Source organism: Eretmochelys imbricata, chromosome 8, assembly GCF_965152235.1.
Source record: "Eretmochelys imbricata isolate rEreImb1 chromosome 8, rEreImb1.hap1, whole genome shotgun sequence".
Taxonomy (NCBI): domain Eukaryota; kingdom Metazoa; phylum Chordata; order Testudines; family Cheloniidae; genus Eretmochelys; species Eretmochelys imbricata.
The window spans coordinates 97,311,594-97,332,967 of NC_135579.1; the positions used below are offsets into that span (position 1 = coordinate 97,311,594).

At 43.4% G+C, this 21,374-nt stretch overlaps 2 protein-coding genes across 5 annotated transcripts in view; one reads left to right on the plus strand and one right to left on the minus strand.

The window, feature by feature from the left end:
* LOC144268625 (protein zyg-11 homolog B) overlaps positions 1-5,373 on the minus strand; it is a 44,224-nt gene extending 38,851 nt beyond the window's left edge. The window contains exons 1-2 of one of the 4 annotated variants that reach the window (XM_077823676.1): positions 5,315-5,355; positions 4,107-4,156 (exon numbers count right to left, since the gene is read on the minus strand). In XM_077823676.1, the coding sequence (XP_077679802.1) occupies positions 4,107-4,124 (18 nt within the window). In that variant the 5' untranslated portion in view covers positions 4,125-4,156; positions 5,315-5,355. Of the gene's footprint in view, positions 1-263; positions 384-4,106 lie in introns of those variants that run through there. The other 3 variants (XM_077823675.1, XM_077823678.1, XM_077823677.1) reach the window with 3 other exon arrangements.
* Positions 5,374-5,468: 95 nt separating this feature from the next.
* Positions 5,469-9,690, plus strand: COA7 (cytochrome c oxidase assembly factor 7). The gene is made up of 3 exons (XM_077825003.1): positions 5,469-5,647; positions 6,158-6,298; positions 8,270-9,690. Exons 1-3 carry the CDS (start codon positions 5,542-5,544, stop codon positions 8,716-8,718), a joined length of 696 nt encoding a protein of 231 aa, XP_077681129.1. The 5' UTR covers positions 5,469-5,541; the 3' UTR covers positions 8,719-9,690.
* Positions 9,691-21,374: the final 11,684 nt, after the last annotated feature.

Genomic DNA, 21,374 nt, shown 5'->3' on the forward strand with positions numbered 1-21,374 from the left:
GACTGTCCCGCTCCCGCCCCCCGCGCCGAGGAGCCGCGGCGATCTGCTGTCAGTACCGCGCCTGGCCGGGCCGGCTGGCAGCGAGCGCCGGGGCCTCACCGCCCGCCTCTAACTGCCCCCGAGGCAGCCTGAGGGGAATTTACCTCAGCCAAGCCGACCAGGGGCTGTGCCCGGGGGAGGCAGCCCCGGCCCCCCCCCCCGTGTGGGACCCCTGCCCTCGGCGGGCTGCAAACCCCCTGCGAGGCGGGAAGAGAAGGACTCACCATCGCTGCGCCGGGTCCCCAGGCTCCGTCACCCAGCAGCGAGTCGGGACACAGGGCCGCCCCGTCGACCTGGAAGTGAATCCGCCTCAGCCGGCTAGGGGTGGCCGGGCCCGGTTCCCGCCTCCCTTAAAGGGGCCGCGTTAGCTGTCGGGGCGCAGCCGCCCAGGGGGCCCGCTGGCGTCTTTGGAAAATCAGCCCCCTTAAACAAAAATCTCGTCAAGCTGGCCAATAATAATAGCGTTGTGAAGTGCACTGAGCTCCTTTTTCTGTCCATCTTACCATTGTTTCCTGTTTCCCCTGGGGAGGACTTTGAGTGTCATTACTGATTTTATTTTATTAACATCTAGGGAACCCCTGGTGATATTAAGTGGTGTGTAGAAGCTATGGGGTGACCCTGTGCACTGGTATAACTCAAACAGTAATCCCCCACAACCACACATGTAAATGGAATGGGGATGACAAGGACCAGGTAAGCATGTTTTATTAAAAAGAAACCAAGAATTAAAATAATCAATTATCTCATTAAGTTAAGTGATATACAAAATTCTCAGTTCTGCATTGCTGATGGTAGAACTGGTCACTGATCAAGTTCAGGAACAGGTATTTGTGCAGAGGCTCCAGCACAAAGTAATTTCAAGTCTCTAGTGTAAAAGGCCTCATCCTACTTCCACTGAAGTCAATGAGGGCTTTGCAATTGACTTTAAAGGGAGCAGATTTGGACCATAGTTGTAGGTGGTAATGAACACTTCTCTCCCATGGACGTACACTACAATTTCTTGTCAGCACAGAGTGCACCAGTCTCAGTTATTTCAGTTTACACAATGTAAAGTGTAATAATACCACCCTAAGCAGCTAAAATGAAAACATAAAGAGCTTGAATTTAAGCTTCTTGACTACTCCAGGTACAGCCACATGAACAGTATTTATTCCTAAACCAGAAAAACAAATAATAAATCAGAAGACCCAAATTTCTAAATTAATTTATACTTCCTTTCATTAGAGAATGTCAAATTTACAAACATTGGCCTCCACAATGCAGTCCTTATGCAGGCAAAATCCTAACTGAAGCCAATAGGATTTTTGCTTATGTAGAGACTATAAAAAAGGACCATTAAATTGTTAGTTATCACACCACCAGTGTAAAGATGGTAAATAAGTATTAACAAATAAGTATTTGAAAGGACGACATTGAGACATGGAAGTTGTCTAGGGTGCCCAGGATCATATGGTGAAGCCAGGAATAGAACCAAGAATTTTGACTCCCAGTTTCCTGATAAAAGTCATGGTATTCCATAGTAAGTCATGCTATTTATTCCCCTAAACTATCTAAGCTAATTTCTGTTTTAATTTATTTATTAAATTAGATTTTATCTATTTTTAGTCTATGGATTTTAAGTCTATTTTTGTTACTTATGCAACTACTCTGTACAGATTCCTTTCTCTTGTAATAAAGTAACTAATAATAAACTTGTAACACTTTCTCCTGTTTTTCAGGATCAAGAGCTCCATGAATCCTTCCACTTTAGACCTCTAGTCTTTTCTCTTCTATGAAGAAGGGGGAGGGGAGAACCTGTCCTTTTCCATAGGAAGCTGCAAAAGATCAGTGAGCCTCACATGGCTTTCCTACCTTCATAATCATTCTATTGCTTCACTGCATCTCCGTTCCTCAGTGTTAGCCAATCAGTTTCATGGTTTTCAGATTAAGGCGGGGGTACATAGCTGCCAAGTATTTTGCAGCTCCAGGTGCAAAATTAAATTCAAATAATTTAATGATCCAGTTTGTGTATTCAAAACGAATCTACATGTTACCATAAACTCCAACTTTATAAAAAAAATCTGGTTTTAGAGCTTATGCAGCTCTAGTGAATGAAGCCCTCTGTTTATCTACAAAAAGAAAAGGAGTACTTGTGGCACCTAAGAAACTAACAAACTTATTTGAGTATAAGCTTTCGTGAGCTACAGCTCACTTCATCGGATGCTGCAGCTCACGAAAGCTTATGCTCAAATAAATTTGTTAGTCTCTAAGGTGCTACAAGTACTCCTTTTCTTTTTTGCGAATACAGACTAACACGGATGCTACTCTGAAACCTGTTTATCTACAGAGCAGCAAGGCAAGGTTTCCGCACATACTGAAATATCAGCATGCCTCAATTTTGATTGGGGGCACGTTTTTGCTAGGGATAACAGGCAATTCAGTTCTTGTGAGCCATAAAGTTCTTGGCCTCTCTGCTGAGTCTGCCAGCTAGTGCAAATTGTGCTAGAAAACAGAGATCCACCAAGCTCATCTCATTGCATTGGCCACCAAACATCCATTAGATGAAAACAACTGCTAATTCCTACCAAATTGTGCTAGATTCAGACTGGTGTCCTGCATGTAAAGAGCTCTTAAGCTCATTAGATATCCTGAGGCATCCAGTCCTCTAATACTAATGTTACACCTCAAGAGAGAAGAGTTTCTGGAGAGAAAAAATTATTAAATTACATTCTGACCTGTTTAGAGCTTACAAAGGCAGAGTCTTCCACTCTATACAGGCATGCAACATCTCCCACAATCTATTCTCAGTCTTTTTCAAACAAACCCTGTGATACATGCTCCACCCTTTTCTTAACAGGACAGATGTCATTAACTAAAATACAGATACAAAAATAAAACAAATATTAACACAGCATCCAAATTAATCTCTGTATCATTTAAACAAAAAAATTCTGTTATAGTTAAGGTTGCTTACAAACACATTTAATTCTTTAAATGTTAAGGTTTTTCACATCAATGTAATTAGTCATTTGAAAAAAGAATTCTAAGGAATTAAGTAATGGATATTATCACATTTACCTATTTAGTAGAGAATGTACTTAATTTCTCAAGTAGGATGCTAAAATTGTCCTTCGGTGCCTTAACTGTGACCACGTATTTATTGAAACGCAAAACAAATTTTAATCAATATGTAACAACCTCAACCTTAACCAATGTGTTTATGTAACATTACAGATAATGGACAAATACTATGTGATCATGTAATTAAAGACTTATCATAATGCTAAAATAATCATAACTGTTAACATACAACCTATTTTTTTCATATGTAGTACAAGGGTTGAGTTTTATCTATACAGAAAGTTTGAAGAATTTGCATTTTTTAATGTTACTGAGATCATTGGGGGGGAGGGAGAGCCAGATAATTTGCCAAAAAAATTTAAAAAGACCTATTTTAAAATTGATTTAATCTCAAATTATTTAGTTACTTGTAATTTTTCAGGAAATTCAGTTTGTACTCAGAGTAAAGTGCTGAAATATTGGGGAGGATGTGTCATATTCTGCATACGAGACATAGGAACACTCCCTGCTTTAAGTGCAAAATTTAACCATACCTAGAGACCGACAGCTGATGCCTCCATAAGTTTGTGTCTCTTTCACGCATGTCCTTTTTGTATGCGTGTGTTACTGAATTTTATAACTGATATTTTAACAAAAAGATTACTTCATTAATTTTTGTTGTTCCTCAGTCCTCTTTTTCTAGACCCCACACTAGCAGGGCATGATTCTGGGACACATTACTTTGGATTTTTCAAGATCAATTCCAACTGTCTGCAGACCCTTCCCAATTCATTATTATTTTCTCACGCACTCCCTGTACTTCCAATTTGTCAGTCAATGCAGCCCCTGGGCCCCCAACGATTTAGGATTCGCAGTTGTTCAGATGGCATTAAAGATTTGTCTATACTTGGAAAATGAACAGTTGCTGACAGTAGTTATCAACACCCCCTTCTCCCCTTAAAATGGTGTTGAACACTATGTAGCTGTTAGTCCAGATAGACAAAAAAAAAAAAGTGTTGCCAACTCACCATTTTATCACAAGTCATGACATCTGATGTTTTTCTTAAAGCCCCAGCTCCTGGAATCACATAATTACACAACATTCTCAGCTTTAATTTTTTTTAAACTAAGTTTCTATCCCTTATAGCTGTAAAGAACAACTTGAAAACATGATCTCTGTAGGCTCAAAACCCAGAAGGCAAAAAAAAAACAAAATCCAAATTTATTATTTTTTAAATCTCATAATTTGTAAACCAATCTCTTTTTATTGGGGAGGGGAGGCAGGCTGACTCACTAGTGAATATTTGGGTTTGGCAATGCCCAAAACATTGTCAATATCAGTATGGGAAGTGACCTGGAGCCATGGTGCAACAGGCTCTCTCATCCTTTTGTAACAATGTTGTAAAGCCATGTTGGTCCCAGGATATTAGAGAGACAAGGTAGGTGAGGTAATATATTTTATTGGACCAACCTCTGTTGTTACAAGGGACAAGTTTTCAAGCTACACAGACCTCTTCTTTAGGTCAGGTAAACAGTTTGTTTCAGCTACTAGTAGTTAGGCCATTTTCAAAGCTGGTTGAAGGGAAAGTGAGTTCATTCTCAACAAAGTAAGGGCTTAACTGCACCAGGAAAGTGACCTATTGCTCAAAATGGTTGCCAGCAACACGAGATGTTTGGGTCATTTTCCTTGTGCAGCTGGCCCCTTATTTTGTTGAGACTGTCATGTTGAAGCAGCTCAGAGCAAGCACAGTATCTCAAAAATAGATTTTACCCAAAGAAACAGGAGAAGTAGAAAGAGAAAGAAGCAGGAGAATAGAAAGTAAAACAAGCCCTTTTGCTTTTCAATGGAAATATTCCCCATTTTCATATAAATATACCTCAAAAACTAGTTAACATTTGTAAAGTGCCTGGGTAACTTTGGGTGCAAAATATTATTGTGCTTGTAAGTATATTCGGAGGTGTAATTCAGTAAGATCAATTCAATGGCTTTTGGGCAAAGAGCACCAGAAGGCATAACCTATTGAGCCAACTTACTGGATGCATCTAAAGCAATAAAATGATCCAAGGCTGGTTTCAGAAGGGGTGGAACGGGAAAAAAAGGTTTAGAGAAAAAGTGAAAGTGATCAGACAAAAGGAGAGCGAAAGAGAATAGCTTAGAAAGCCCCGCTGCTAGAGCCCCGTGTCCCTGGCTTGCCCTCCTGCCCTGAGGCCTGGCCGGGTAGCCTGCAAGGGATACCATCCAGGAGCGGCTGGTCCAACCACAGCTTCCACGTTCCTCGCCCGCCCGCTCCGCTTCTGCAAATGGGCTGACGCCGCGCATCGATTCTTCGACGCTCTGCTCCGCCCACTGGCCGTGTGCGGTACCCATTCCCTTCCGGGTGCGGGCGGGCCCTGCAGGAGGGGACAGGCGCTTCCGCTGGCGGCCGAGTCACCTTGCAGCGGCGCCCCTCCCGTGGAAGGGCGATGGCCGGGCTGGTCAACCTGGAGGACGAGGAGGAGGTGAAGGGCTACCTGGAGAACCTGGGCATCGAGTACAGCTACCAGTGCTACAAGGAGGGCGATCCGGACGGTAACTGGACAACGCGGCGCAGCGCCCGGCTGCAGGCTGCACCTGGCCCCCGGGCAGCGCGACTGGTCCCCGGCCTCTCCTAGCCGCTGCCTTCATGCACGAGTGGCGAGATGCTTCCAAGGTCACTGGGTCCCACCGCTCTGGGAAGAGCCTGGAGCTCGGGGGCCTGGTGCTGTCTTTTAAGCCAGCCCTACTTGCAGAAAGGGAGCTGCGAGGTTTCTCTTGCAAAGCAGCGCTGCCAGGTCTAGGGTGTTTGGTTTTAGTCCGCGCCTGCAGCGTAGGCCCGGGGTGCAGCCCTGCACAGGCGAAACTGGGATGGGGGGGGGGGGAATTCAGAGCTGACCTTAAAGCTTCCAGTGGGTTTGTAGTATAGAAAGATGAGACTAAAAATGGATAAGCAAGCTATATTAGAAAGACCCATCGTCTTCCCTTCTTGTGTTGTGGTGAAACACCCAAATGGCCTAGCCTGAGCCTAGTTTGTAAACCGTTTAATCCCTGTCTTCCTCGCAGGTTGCCATCGATTGGCTGATTATTTGGAGGGGGTGAAGAAGGACTTCGAAGCAGCTGCCAAGGTGCTAAAAGAAAACTGTGAAAAGAATCAGAACAGCGAGAGTTGCTATAAACTTGGAGCTTATTATGCAACTGGGAAAGGTGAGAAATAGCTATTGGTCCTGTCCTGCCTTCTGCCTGTTGGAAGAAAGGGTAGTGTTGAGCATGAGCAGTGGGTGAACCCCTGGCTTGGGGAGGCTAGCCCCCCAGGCCTGCCCCTTTTGCACCCATTGGAGCCCAGCCCCCACTGGTGTTGAGGCTGTTCTTGTGAGCTAGTTCTCTTCTTGTGAGCTAGTTCTCTTCTTGTGACAAGGTGCTTCAGGATTTCTAGCTAACATTTTATTAGGTGTTAACCTTTCAATGCTAGGAGGCACAGATTTCTTGTCATTCTCATTGCTGTTCATGTTTTTGGTGGCCTGTCTAGATATGTCTACACCGCAAAATAAGCTGAAGGTTAGTAGAACTCAGGTTAGGAGACCCTGGGTTTGTTAACCTCAGGCTTGAATGTCAACACTTGTCTGTAACCCTCATGTTCGGAATTGTTGAACCCTGGGTCCCAACCTGGGGCTCTAGCATCTGCACTGAATTGTGTAGGCCTGAGACTAGCGACCGATATTCCAGACTTCCTAGTATTCCCCCCAAAAAATATGGCTGCTGTAGCCCTTTGTTCATAGTGCAGTGTGGGAAAACTTGGCTGTCCAGAGAACAAAGAAAATCTGCCTGTGACATTGTGGGATGCTTTTGCCAGACTCCCAGATCATGAGCACAGTGGGGCTGCATCTACACTGCAAAGCAATAGAACTTGAACTCTGCGTTCTGTCTTGACTCAAGCTCAAGGTATGTCTACACAGCAAAGAAAAACCTGTGGCTAGCTTGTGCCAGCCAACTCAGGGATAGGTGCTGGACCTAGGGGTGCTGCTGCAACCCCTGGGTATGCTGGAAACCACTTCAATACTGGGCTTACAGTTTTGCAAAAAGAAAAGGAGTACTTGTGGCACCTTAGACTAACCAATTTATTTGAGCATAAGCTTTTGTGAGCTACAGCTCACTTCATCGGAGCTGTAGCTCACAAAAGCTTATGCTCAAATAAATTGGTTAGTCTCTAAAGTGCCACAAGTACTCCTTTTCTTTTTGTGAATATAGACTAACACGGCTGCTACTCTGAAACCGGTTTACAGTTTGTTTCAATGGCTCACATCTCCAGTTATCACTGCAGGGGAAATCTTGTATTAGGAATTCTAAGAAAAAACATTTTTCCTGTAGATCAAGTTTTGGTTACTCTTCCAAATAACCAGATAGTTTCTTTGAGAGTTGTATACATTTCCTTTGTGTATATTATTTGGAGATATGCTTGAAACTCATTTTGTTGAGAAATTAAGCGTCCTATGCTGCTGTAGTTGACTTGAGTAGAGCGGGATGAGGCCTTAAGGAATAGTTGGAATTATTTATGCTAATACCAATTGGCTACAAAACAGGAGGAGTTGGAGGATTTAAATTTTTATACACAAAAATATTAGTTTGCTGAAGAGGGGTGTCTTCCATTTTATTTTTATGTATATTTTTTATCTATTATAGTCAACCATGGTCGTATTTTCTGCCTTGTATCAAATGCTTAGGCTAAGTCTTCCTTTTACCTGAAACCCATTTTGTTTAAATTATGTTGTCTTTAGATAAACCTGGTTTGGCTATTTATGGAAAGAATAAATTTGGTTACATTTCTCCTTCATTTAGTGTAGATAGTTATACTGACAAAAAATGCTTTGGCTGGTATACCTCATTTCTTTCAGTGAAAGAGTATAAACTATAACAACAGAGGCCTTTTGCTGGGAAAAGCTGCATCTACGCTAGGAGGGTTTGCTGGTATAGCTATACTGGCAAATAGTGTTTAATGTAGACTAGGTCTTGACTCTCTGAAGAGTAGTCCACATTTACAACTATCTTTGTATTGAGTTATATTCTTCCAAAATAATAATCAAAAATTTGTGAAAGAAAATGTTCTTCTCACTACCTCACAATTATAGTATGTTCTTCACACAAACTAGTATTTGATTGTGTTTTTGGGGGGGGCTGCAGGTGGACTCACCCAAGATTTGAAAGCTGCCTACAACTGTTTTCTGAAGTCTTGCGAGAAAGGTGGGAAGAAATCAATAAATGCTTGCCACAACGTTGGACTTTTAGCTCACGATGGGCAAGTAAATGACGACAAACCTGACCCAGTCCTTGCCAGGGACTACTACAGTAAAGCATGTGATGGCAGTTTTGCTCCTAGTTGCTTCAATCTTAGTGCGATATATCTTCAAGGAGCACCTGGGATACCAAAGGACATGAACCTAGCTTTGAAGTACTCTTTGAAAGCATGTGACATGGGTCATGTGTGGGCATGTGCCAATGCCAGTCGAATGTATAAACTAGGAGATGGAATTGATAAGAATGATGCCAAGGCAGAGGCTCTGAAAAACAGGGCAAGAGACCTACATAAAGAACAGCAGGAAGCTTCTAGAGCCTTAACATTTGGGGAGTAAACCCACTTAAATCATTCACAGACTTCTAGGACAGCACTTTTAAATGGTGCATAAACTTTAGCTGCAAACAAAAAACCCATACCTGTTGCACTCACAAAAGAGGCATCTGTGTGTGTTTGCATGTGCAAGTTTTTGGATGTGCAACTGATGATTGTACAATTCTGGTGTGCCATTATCTGAAAACTTGGCCCCTTAGAACAGTTGTTCAGGCGAACAAACATCTAGGGCCAAATTTTCAAAGGCGCAGAGGACCCAGCTTTTAAAGTTGAAGGCACAGTTTTATGTGCTGACTTGTGGCTGCAGTCTTCCACATCCACACAAAATTGTATGTGCATAATTACTCAAACTTGAGTATGCAAAACTGTCTAATTTTAGAGACTACTTTGGATAATATTACTGGGACCCTAAGGGATGCTATATAGAAGAATGTATATACTCTTGAGCACTCCTTTCTAAAGACAAGCACTCTCAAGTTTAGGTTTTCAGTGTATCACAGGACATGCTCCTTCTATTGATGCTGAAATACACTGATCACTGACGGTGGTATTTATTTTGTCTTCTAAATGTAGTTTCTTTAGCTGCACTTCTCTGTTTACCAGGGTTACAAAAGGGATATAACTTAGCTGACATGGTGATGAGTGAAGTTTTAAAACTCAGATGCACATATATAAATCTTGATTTCTTGAAAGTCCAGTAAATCTTATCTAGATACTTCTGAATGTCATTAAGTATTCTTTGTGTAAATTGTTTTTAGCCTATTTCAGATGGGTTCACTATTTTATTGAACAATTCAATTCTTGGACATAATTTGACTGATTTTAAACATGAATGTGTGCACGTACATGTGTGCATGAGCCCAAATCAAGAAATCCTTACACAGGCTAAACTTGAATATTAGTCATTGGGCATTTTTGACCGAGCAAAGACTTCAGGATGTGATTTTTTTATCATTAAAAACGAACCTACAGTAAACCATGGTGGAATGTTTCTGTATGTTACCACTAAGGGGCGCTTGTGTTCAAAAAGCCACACAATGCTTTCTTCATTTTAATTTAAACGAGGCATCGGTATTATAGTGCATTTTTGTATGGCGGAGCTACATTTCATTTTTATTTCCCTTAAGTGGTACCAATTTCAAATCAGATCTGTCCCCCATAAAATGTAGAGTTTATTGTATAGTAATTTCTGCACTGATGCTATCTTAAATTACCTGTCTTGATATGTTCCCCATCCTGTATTTTTGAATGTCCATGTGTTCCGTAAATGCTATAGGTTAACTAAGGATTTGATCTTGTGGTCCTTATGCACTCAGCTCCCTTGTTCACTTGATTTGGTTGCGGGACTTGGCTGAAGAAGGAATGCAGGAGCGAATCCTCACCGTCATTAGTCTCTTCTACTTAACTTCATGCTTCTACCATCACCCTCAAGCTAGTGGCTTCCCTTTAGTTGCCTTCCTAAATTTCTTAATTTTTCATGTCAAGTTTTCATGATCTGCAGAATGAATTCCCCCCTGCCCCCAATCAAAGTGACGAGGGACAAATATTTTCATTTGGGATCTTGGGCTCACAAGTGGGGTATACATCCTCTTAAAAGCTGAAAACAGTACAAAATTCTATTTCACTCTTCAAGAAAACAAACTGAGGGAATAAAATATGCTAGGAGTGGAGAACACTTCCTCTGTTCTTGCTAACAGGACAGAACGGAATCAGCATGCAAATAAGTGTCCCATTAATTTATCACCTGGACTATAATGTGTGGGTACTCCAATGGGCTGTGGTAGGACACTGCTTCAGAGTTGAGATTGTGCTACTGCAATGTAAATACAGAGGTTTCAGGAACTCGGGACATGGGACGACAGCCACTTTCCTCACAAGAAATCTGAATAAGTCACATTTGGCAAAAATGGTTCCTGATGCTCCTGCCTAGTTCAGACAATGGCTGGTAGATCTACAAGCCCCACCTCGCTGCCTGCCCAGCCCTGCAAAACTTACTGCATATGGACAAGCTGGAAGGCCATGCCCTGTGCAGTGCACAACCCCACTAGTTGTGCTGTCTGGGGATTGAGGAATTTTGTACTTTACGTGTACTGTGTTTTCAGGAGGCTTTGATTTACTAAACAAAACAGTCAAGCTATTGTCATTATTATTTGTACTGCTGTAGTATCTAGAGGTCCCAATGCGGACTAAGGCCCCATTGCGTGAGGTGCTGTACATACATGAAGTCAGAGGGGGCCTCTTCCTTGAAGAGCTTGCAATCGAAATCAGCAAGATAGAAAGAATGAGAACAGGAGGAGTATCCCCATTGTATATATAGAGAATGGGGGTGCAAAGAGATTGAGTGATTTGACCAAGATTATACAGGAAGGCAGTGTAGAGGCAGAAATTGAACCCAGCTCTCCTTAGTACAAGTCTAGTGCCTTGTATACCTGACCATCCTCTCTCACAGCCATAGGTCATTGTTTTATTTTTATACTGTTTGTAATCAAAGATGTTACTTTGCCACTTTTCCATCCTCTATCATGTATGCACTGGTTACTATAAGGTTCTCATGCACACACAAGCAGAAATCACCCCTCCGGGTAGAAAACAACCACCTATTAGCAATAGATTTCCTGCTTTTCTGTCAGCTTCTGAACCAGGACTTTATTCGCATAGATTTAAGGGAAAGTGGCCCAGGCTAATTTAACTCATTGGGTTCTAATTAAGCAAAAAAATCCCCTTACCCTGCCTCATTTATTTTGCTGATTCAGAGCCTTAAGGCTTGGTTAAAGACACTGAATCAAATTCATCCCTAGAGTAAATTGCATGGATGTCAATAGAGTAACACCAAAAATTAATTTGGCTTATTGCCATCATTACAAATGTGTGCAACGAAATCAGTTCTTGCGATAATTCACGGTGTTCTAAATCAGCTAGAGAATTTATGGATTAAAATGGTCTGTCACCAGGCTCATTGAACTTTTAAGTGAATGGCCCATATTACAAACTCCTTTCAAGGGGGATGTTTAATACAGGAATAAAAAAGCCACACAGGCACATAATAGAGATGCAGATAAAATGTGCACATTGTGACAATAGATGGCAGTGCAAGTCAAAAATTCTTATTTACGCTGGAGTAGGGGCATGTTATGCCTCCTTGGCCTGGTCTACACTATGAGTTTGTCAAATTTAGCAGTGTTAAATCGAATTAACCCTGCACCCGTCCACACAATGAAGCCATTTTTGTCAGCATAAAGAGCTCTTAAAATTGATTTCTGTACTCTTCCCCGATAAGGGGATTAGCACTGAAATAGACATCGCCGTTTCAAATTAGGATTAGCGTGGATGCAATTAGACGGTATTGGCCTCCGGGAGCTATCCACAGTGCACCATTGTGACCACTCTGGACGGCACTCTGAACTTGGATGCACTGGCCCGGTGTACAGGAAAACCCCCGGGAACTTTTGAATCTCATTTCCTGTTTGGCCAGGTGAGCTCATCAGCACAGGTAGCCATGCAGTTCCAGAATCGAAAAAGAGCTCCAGCATGGACCGAACAGGAGGTACTGGATCTGATTGCTGTATGGGGAAGACAAATCCGTGCTATCAGAACTACATTCCAAAGGTGAAATGCCAAAACATTTCAAAAAATCTCCAAGGCCATGATGGACAGAGGCCAGAGCAGGGACGCAGCACAATGCCGTGTGAAACTTAAAAAGCTCAGAAAAGCGTACCAGAAAACCAAAGAATCAAACGGACGCTCTGGGACTGAGCCCCAGACATGCCACTTCTACACTGAGCTGCATGCAATTCCTGGGGGGCCCCCACCACCACTACCCCACCTCTGTCCGTGGACTCCAATGATGGGGTACTCTCCGCCATGCCTGAGGATTTTGTGGACAGGGAACATGAGGACGATGAGCTTGAGGAGAGCACACAGCACACCGTTCTCCCCGACAGCCAGGATCTTTTTAATCACCCTGACTGAAATACCCTCTCAACCCAAACAAGCTGGAGAAGGGACCTCTGGTGAGTATTGTATTTAAAAAGGTACATGTTTTAAAAGAAGGCATTGAATGATTAATTTGCCCTGAGGACTTGGGATGCATTCATGGCCAGTACAGCTACTGGAAAAGTCTGTTAACGTGTCTGGGGATGGAGCAGAAATCCTCTAGGGACATCTCCATGAAGCTCTCCTGGAGGTACTCTAAAAGCCTTTGCAGAAGGTTTCTGGGGAGAGCAGCCTTATTCTGTCCTCTTTGGTAGGACACTTTCCCACGCCACGCTAGTAGCAAATAATCTGGTATCATTGCATGACAAAGCCCAGCAGCATATGGTCCCGGTGTTTGCTGGCATTCAAACAACATCTGTTCTTTATTTCTCTGTTGTTATCCTCAGGAGAGTGAGATTGTTCATGGTAACGTGGTTGAAATAGGGAAATTTAATTAAGGGGACATTCAGAGGTGGCCGTTCCTACTGGGTTGTTTGCCTGTGGCTGAAAAGAAATTCTCCCTGCAGAGCTCAGCAGAATGTGTGGAGGGACACAATAGCACAGTACAGGAAAACGGCCAATGAATGCGAGGAAAGGAGGGACAATCGAGATGAGAGGTGGTGGCAGGAGGATCAGAGGAGGCAGGATGCAACACCGGGGCTACTGCAGGATCAAACTGACACACTCCAGCATCTAGTGGAGGTTCAGGAATGGCAGTAGGATCACAGACTGTCGCTGCAGCCCGTTTAACTGCCTTCCCTCCTCCAAGTTCCATAGCCTCCTCACCCAGATGCCCAGGAACTTGGGGGTGGGGGGGAGGCTCCGGGCACCCAACCATTCCATCCCAGTGGACAGCCCAAGCACCAGAAGACTGTCATTCAACAAGTTTTGAAGTGGCCTTTTCCTTCCCTCCTACCACACCCCACCCGGGCTACCTTGTGAGTTCTCCCTATTTTTATAATCCATTATTAAAGAATACATGTTTTTTTAAACGATAGTGACTACTTCCTTTGCAAACAAGCTGTGATCAAAGGGGGGAGGGTGGGTGGCTTACAGGGAATTAGAGTCAACCAAGGGGGCAGATTTTCATCAAGGAGAAACAGAAGTGTCACACGGTACCCTGGCCAGCCATGAAACTGGTTTTCAAAGCTTCTCTGATGTGCAGCGCTTCCTGCTGTGCTCTTCTAAATTGCCCTGGTGTCTGGCTGTGCGTATTCAGCAGCCAGGTGATTTGCCTCAACCTCCCACCCCGCCATAAATGTCTCCCCCTTACTCTGAGATTGTGGAGCACATAGCAAGCAGCAATAACAATGGGAATATTGGTTTCGTTGAGGTCTGAGTGAGTCAGTAAACTCGCTCAGTAAACTGTGCCAGCAACCCTTTAAATGTCCAAAAGCACACTCTACCGCCATTTTGCACTTGCTCAGCCTGTAGTTGAACAGCTCCTTACTACTGTCCAGGGTGCCTGTGTACGGCTTCATGAGCCAGGGCATTAAAGGGTAGGCTGGGTCCCCAAGGATAACTATAGGCATTTCAACATCCCCAACAGTTATTTTCTGGTCTGGGAAGTAAATCCCTTCCTGCAGCCGTTAAACAGACCTGAGTTCCCGAAGATGTGAGGATCATGAACCTTTCCTGGCCATGCCACACTGATGTTGGTGAAACATCCCTTGTGATCCACCAGTGCTTGCAGCACTATTGAAGAGTACCCCTTGCGGTTTATGTACTGGCTGCCCTGGTGGTCCGGTCCCAAGATAGGGATATGCGTTCCATCTATACCCCACCAGTTAGGGAATCCCACTGCAGCAAAGCCATCTACTATGACCTGCACATTTCCCAGAGTCACTATCTTTATAGCAGCAGCTCAATGATTGCGTTGATTACTTGCATCACAGCAGCCCCCACAGTAGATTTGCCCACTCCAAATTGATTACTGAATGACCAGTAGCTGTCTGGCATTGCAAGCTTCCCCAGGGCTATTGCCACTCGCTTCTCAACTGTGAGGGCTGCTCTCATCTTGGTATTCTTGCACTTCAGGGCAGGGGAAAGCAAGTCAAATTTCCATGAAAGTGCCCTTACACATGCAAAAGTTTCGGAGCCACTGGGAATCATCACAAACCTGCAACACTATGCGGTCCCACCACTCTGGGCCCAGGAAACAAGCACAGAATTGGTGTTCCATGGCATGAGCCTGCCCCATTAACACCATGATCTCCAAATTGCCGGGGACTGCAGTTTTAGAGAAATCGGTGTCCATGTCCTCATCACTCTTGTTACTGCGCTGCCATCACTTCCTTGCCTGGTTTTTCAGGTTCTGCATGATAATGCGTGAGGTATTTACAATGGTCATAACTGCTGCAGTGAGCTGAATGGGCTACATGCTTGCCATGCTATGGCGTCTGCTCGGGCAATCCAGGGAAAAGGGAGCTAAATGATTGTCTGCTATTGCTTTCAGAAGGAGGGAGCGTTTACTGAAGACATTTACCCATAATCACCCATGACAAATTTTTGGCCCAATCAGGCTTTGGGAGCTCAGCCCATAATTCCAATGGGCAGTGGGGACTGCAGGAACTGTGGGATAGCTACCCACAGTACACTGCTTGGAATGTTGACACTTGCCATGGTACTGTGGACGCACGCTGCCGAATTAATGTGCTTAGCATGGACAATGCACTCGACTTTATACAATCTGTACCCCAAAAATCCACTTCTGTAAAATTGGAGTCGTTTCGTAGTGTAGACATACCCCAGTTCAGTTTCCAGCAATTTACAATGTATCGTTAACAAAAATGAAAGATGTGTTACTGTAATTAGTATTTTAAGGGTCAGCTATAGAAAATAGAAGCAAGCCCTCTTTCAGGGTAAGCAGAGCAAAAGCTTCATGGCCAGATTCTTCACTGGTTTGCACCTCACGTAATCATTTATGCACAGACAAAATAGGTGTAAAATCCTACCTCTGATGTAAGAGTAGAGTGCTCTGGTAAAGTTTTACACCCACAGCGTACAGGATAAGGGACTATATGAGGTTCAAGGCAGTGGAGAATCAGGCCCATCAAACAAAATGTTGGCCCTGATCATCGCCTTCACTTGTATGAGCAGGTTGGCCCTGCTCGTGTAAAATGGGCTGCTCAGACCCTTTATTTATCCATCAACCATATACTGAAGCTGCCTCACGGATATACACTTCTAGCAGAATCAGTGGCTAAAGTGGTTACTCCTCAAGGCACACAAGCAACTTAAAAACATGAACATCTGTGTGCAATTTACATGGAGCATCCCTGGGATAACATCAGAATGGTTCAGTCCATTTTTTATGTATAGTCAGCGTATCAATAAGAATCAGTCTTCAACCTAGCTTTTAGGATCAGAGTCCTCTTGATGGATTTCATGATTGCACTACATCGTAGCTTATATTAACAACCAAGCTTTGATACTAGGAGTCCTTATTGTACTGCTGCAAGGCTAATTTCTGCATCTTTCCTTTTTATCTGACACTACAAAGACATAATTTAGCATTTCTGGGACAGAAATTGTCTCAAAGGCCATTAAGATTTTGTACCGGTAGAGCAACTGACATATCAGATTTCAGAGTAGCAGCCATGTTAGTCTGTATTTGCAAAAAGAAAAGGAGGACTTGTGGCATCTTAGAGACTAACCAATTTATCTGAGCATAAGCTTTCGTGAGCTACAGCTCAATTCATCAGATGCATTCAGTGGAAAATACAGTGGGGAGATTTATACACAGAGAACATGAAACAATGGGCGTTACCATACACACTGTAATGAGAGTGATCACTTAAGGTGAGCTATTACCAGCAGGAGAGCGGGGGGGGGGCGGGGGGGGAGAAGGGGGCAGGGGAGGAAACTTTTGTAGTGATAATCAAGGTGGGCCATTTCTAGCAGGTGACAAGAACGTCTGAGGAATAGTGGGGGTGGGGGGCTGGAATAAACATGGGGAAATAGTTTTACTTTGTGTAATGACCCATCCACTCCCGGTCTTTATTCAAGCCTAAGTTAATGGTATCCACCACACAACAGAACCACTAACCCAGGAACCTATCCTTGCAACAAAGACCGTTGCCAACTGTGTCCACATATCTATTCTGGGGACACCATCAAAGGGCCTAATCACATCAGCCACACTATCAGAGGCTCATTCACCTGCACATCTACCAATGTGATATATGCCATCATGTGCCAGCAATGCCCCTCTGCTATGTACATTGGTCAAACTGGACAGTCTCTACATAAGAGAATAAATGGACACAAATCAGACGTCAAGAATTATAGCATTCAAAAGCCAATCGGAGAACACCTCAATCTCTTTGGTCACTCGATTACAGACCTAAAAGTTGCAATTCTTCAAGAAAAAAAAACTTCAAAAACAGATTAGGTTGGAGGATTGTGCAGAGTACTAGGTATAGCACCCGGTGATCCCTGACATTACTGCAGCACAGAAAAGGCTGCAGGCTCAGGTGGGAGCAATTAAACACTTTCTGGTGGGGGATTATGAGCACTTGAGTAGTAATTTCTAGGATATTAATACAATTGAGAGGAGCTTTAAGGGTGACCTATGTGGAAAGCACTTGCTGCAATATGCCTGTGTCTTGTTCTGTTTGTAAAAGAACTATAGAATAAAAGGTCTGTGTGGTGAAATGAAAACAGCCTGGGTGTATTTAGGATTGTGAGGGGATGGAAACAGGCAAGGTACTGCAGCAGTATACCAGGTAGCTGATAGAACACCCTGTGAGATTGATGAATAAAGGGATCCATTTAAAAAACTTGGCAATTTACTGAAGTGTTTTCTTTTTCTCTTAAAAACTTTGTGTTTATCTCAGCAGGCAGCCAAGGGTTTTTTTGTGACACAGTAATCTACTTTAAAGGGAGAGCTGATAAAGACTAATTAATGAAATCAATATGTGACTATCTGGCTGTAGATGCTGAAAGTGCTGATAGGAAGTATTCCCCCATCTCCAGCAACTGTGACAGGATTGTTAATAGAAAAGGAGTACTTGTGGCACCTTAGGGACTAACCAATTTAAGGTGCCACAAGTACTCCTTTTCTTTTTGCGAATACAGACTAACACGGCTGTTGCTCTGAAACCTGAGGATTGTTAATGGACCACTGCTCTTGAGCTGAAATGTAAAATGCTTTGGCACTGTGTTACGCCCTGTAGTAAAGTCTCCTGGATTCATTTCAAACAGAATATGGTCTTGGGTAAAACTGCACTAACTACTGTAATGATGTTTAAAAAACAAAACAAAAACCACCACCACCAAAACCTCTGCTGAGGATATTTTAGTTTCTTACCATATTATGATGGGAGGTGGTAGGGGAAATCACCTACAGTATTTATTTTATCTTCTTGGGATTTTAAGCATCCCTACTGATGGTACACATGAAAGGTATGAGGCTGTATGTGCTTTTTTTTTAAGCTGGAGCACAAATCCATGTAAGAGGTTGTGGAAAATGTTCCAAGAGAGAGTTTATTAGAACAACCAAAACAGCATTATTTCTAAAGTGTCTTAATCAGTGTTTGAAGACTGAGTTTTTACATTGTAAAATGACAGAGGGCACTTGCCTGGACAGATCTTTTCCTGCCTTTGTGGAAGAGTAGGGAAAATGCCACCTCCCCCACGGGGCCCAATACAGAAAGGGTTCGGTTTGGCTCGCTCACATCAAAATCAGGTGACAAACCACTCTCTGGGGTAGTGTTATTTCTATAGCAGATGTACCAAGTATTCAAGTAGGGCCCCTTGCTCTAGGCAGCGTACAAACACACCCTGATAGTAATGATGCCAGAGAGCTCACAAACTAAGATTTGCCAAAGTTTCTAAAGACTCAAGTGCCTCATTCATTTTTGAAAAGGGGGTTTAGACTCTTAAGAGTCCAAGTCTTACAGGGATGTAGGTTACCAAGTCACTTAGGTGCTTTTGAGACTATTACCCTTAGACAAAATGCAACAGCTGAAAAAAGAAAATGAGGGAGCAGGGTCTGTTGCCTGCAGATCACTGGATTTCCATATAGCAATCTGGCCAGGAGTTAAACAAGTGTAGATGCGTATCTCAGCAGTCACAGAAGGACCTAGCCACTAGCAGCGTGACATGTCCTGTCACTGGGAAGGAGAGGGCATGGGGCAGCAGAGCTGGGTGGAAGGCAGCTGTTCCTTTACAAAATAGCTTGTGGAAAAAAGACTTTATTTACAACATAGGACTTTTCAAATTTAAAAATAAGTTTCTTACTGTCAATGAGTTTTAAAAGAAACTTTGAAGACAACAAGTCTTCAGTGTTCTGACAGGATTCAATCACAAATAGCCTTTTGTGATCTACTTGCATTATCAAGGAATTAAAAATTAGATTAGATAGATATCCTTGCAGAAGAACACACCAATATCTTAATTCCCAACTGCAGTGACAGGCCTGATGCTCCAGGCTTTGCACCTTGTGTGGTAGTTTACATCTGTGGAAATAGGCTGTAAAACACCCAGAGCTGAACTTCCCATTTGTTTATATGGATTGTACCATTTTACAACCACTTTGCACAGATGTAGATTACTACAAAGGAGTAAGGCAGTCTAGAATCAGGTCCTTTGTAAACATATCAAGAATTATGTACCAATCCCATATGTTAAGATTTAGTATTCTTCTGATTAATTTTAGTGACCTTGGAAGGAATAAAGGGACTAAAGATTTTATGGACAGCTTCTGAAGCCATGAATTGTCAGAAGCATTTAATTCTATAAAACGTACTGTATTTTCCATTCTCAGTTGATACCCTTTGAAGTTCTTTTCAAAATGTTGATTGACAATAGATTTCTGTAGTATCTTGCAGAGTCTGTCTTAATACTATTACTAACATTCCCAGAATCAATAGAATATGGATTTTTCAAAGATTTTAAAGACTTAATGGTCTAATTCTAAATCAGAATTTAAAAGCCTAAGTCATGTCTCAGCTTTAGTTGTCCAGTACTTTGATTTTTTCCATACCCGCTCTTTAAACAAACACAGTAGTATACAGTAATTATATTAACATTCAGAATGTATCTGGTGTCTAGTTAGTCATTCCCTTCCACTATAGCCTGATTAGAATTACCAAGTGCTCACCACTTCCAAATACTACATTTTATTCACCACACAGTGTTTCATATCCTTCCCCCCCCCCACAAATCAACTGGGAAGAAATCTGTGAGATATGGAATGAGGGACTGTAGGTGGTCACGGCTATCCCTCCACATCCACCTCTCAGGGAGGTCACACCTCCTCACAGTTTGGTCTGCCAGAGTACGCTCAAAACAAAGACAGGTGGAAATCAGCAGTACTTGATGGGCCCCGCCTTCAAGCAGGGTAGGGCTGCAAACAGTCTGGGCTCCAGCCTGCTGTCAGGACAGAGCAGTACAAATTTATAAGCCCAGCCCCCAGGCAGGACAGGGTAGTGAACAGTCAGGTCTCTGGCCTGCAGTCAGGAAGAGCTGTCATAGTTCAAAGAAAAGGAGTACTTGTGGCACCTTAGAGACTAACCAATTTATTTGAGCATGAGCTTTCGTGAGCTACAGCTCACTTCATTGGATGCATCCGATGAAGTGAGCTGTAGCTCACGAAAGCTCATGCTCAAATAAATTGGTTAGTCTCTAAGGTGCCACAAGTACTCCTTTTCTTTTTGCAAAGACAGACTAACACGGCTGTTACTCTGAAGCCTGTTGTAGTTCATACACCTAGCCTTCAAGCAGGGTGGGGCAGCAAGCTACCAGGGCTCTGACTTGCAGTTAGGGCAGAGCACCTGCAATATATGATCCCAAGCCCTCAGTCAGAGTAGAGCAGCAAGTCATTAGGGCTCTGGCAGGGGTCCAGCACCCAAACACACTCTAGGGGGCTCAGGCAGGGTTCACAGAGTCTTGCATCCTAACTCAGCAGACTGTAGGCTGATGCAGGCCTCCTGGACTAAGGAGGCAGAGTACTGCCACTCTTGGGGTAGCAGGCAGGAGGGCCCCCACAGGCCTAGCCAACTCCATGTCCTAGCCCAGGGCCTTAACAATGGCAGAGTGGCCTGCCACTGGGTCAACAGGGATCCACCTGTCCTTGTACCAGGCCAGCTCTTAATCAGACTGTTGTCTAGTTTCCCTGGACTTCTTCCTTCTCACCCCCTTGGGCATACCTGCTCTCAGGGGTTGTCCTCCATCTCCCAGGGATATACCACCAAGGGTAGCGGTAGCAGCTCCTCAGCATCAGGAAGCTCATGTAAGCCCTCAGGGCAGCCGCAATTCTCCTCAGCATCCCACTCCAGCAGCAGTAAAGATACAGCTGTCTCCCTCAGCTGCTCTATCCCTATCTGAGCTGGCCTTTTATACTTCCCCTTCCTGTCCCACCCTTCTGCTATGCAGGGTGTGGTCCTCCTGGCTCCGCCCACCCAGCAGCTTGCGGTGTTCCCTCCATGTTGGTCCCTGAGTGAGGCCTCACCTCCTTGCTACAGGAACATTCTGAAGTGGTGATTTCAAATGGTGATTTTTATGAATGATTTAATAATAATAGATACTCTATTGTTTACTTGTATGGTGGAATTTCTCTACCAGAACTGCATTTTTCCTTTGGGAAAACTCAAGTATGGTGCTGAATATGTACCCTAGAAGGTTTTATTTAGCAACTTCTAAGACTTTCTGTAAATTAAAACAAAGAAATCAAAAGAAAACCCT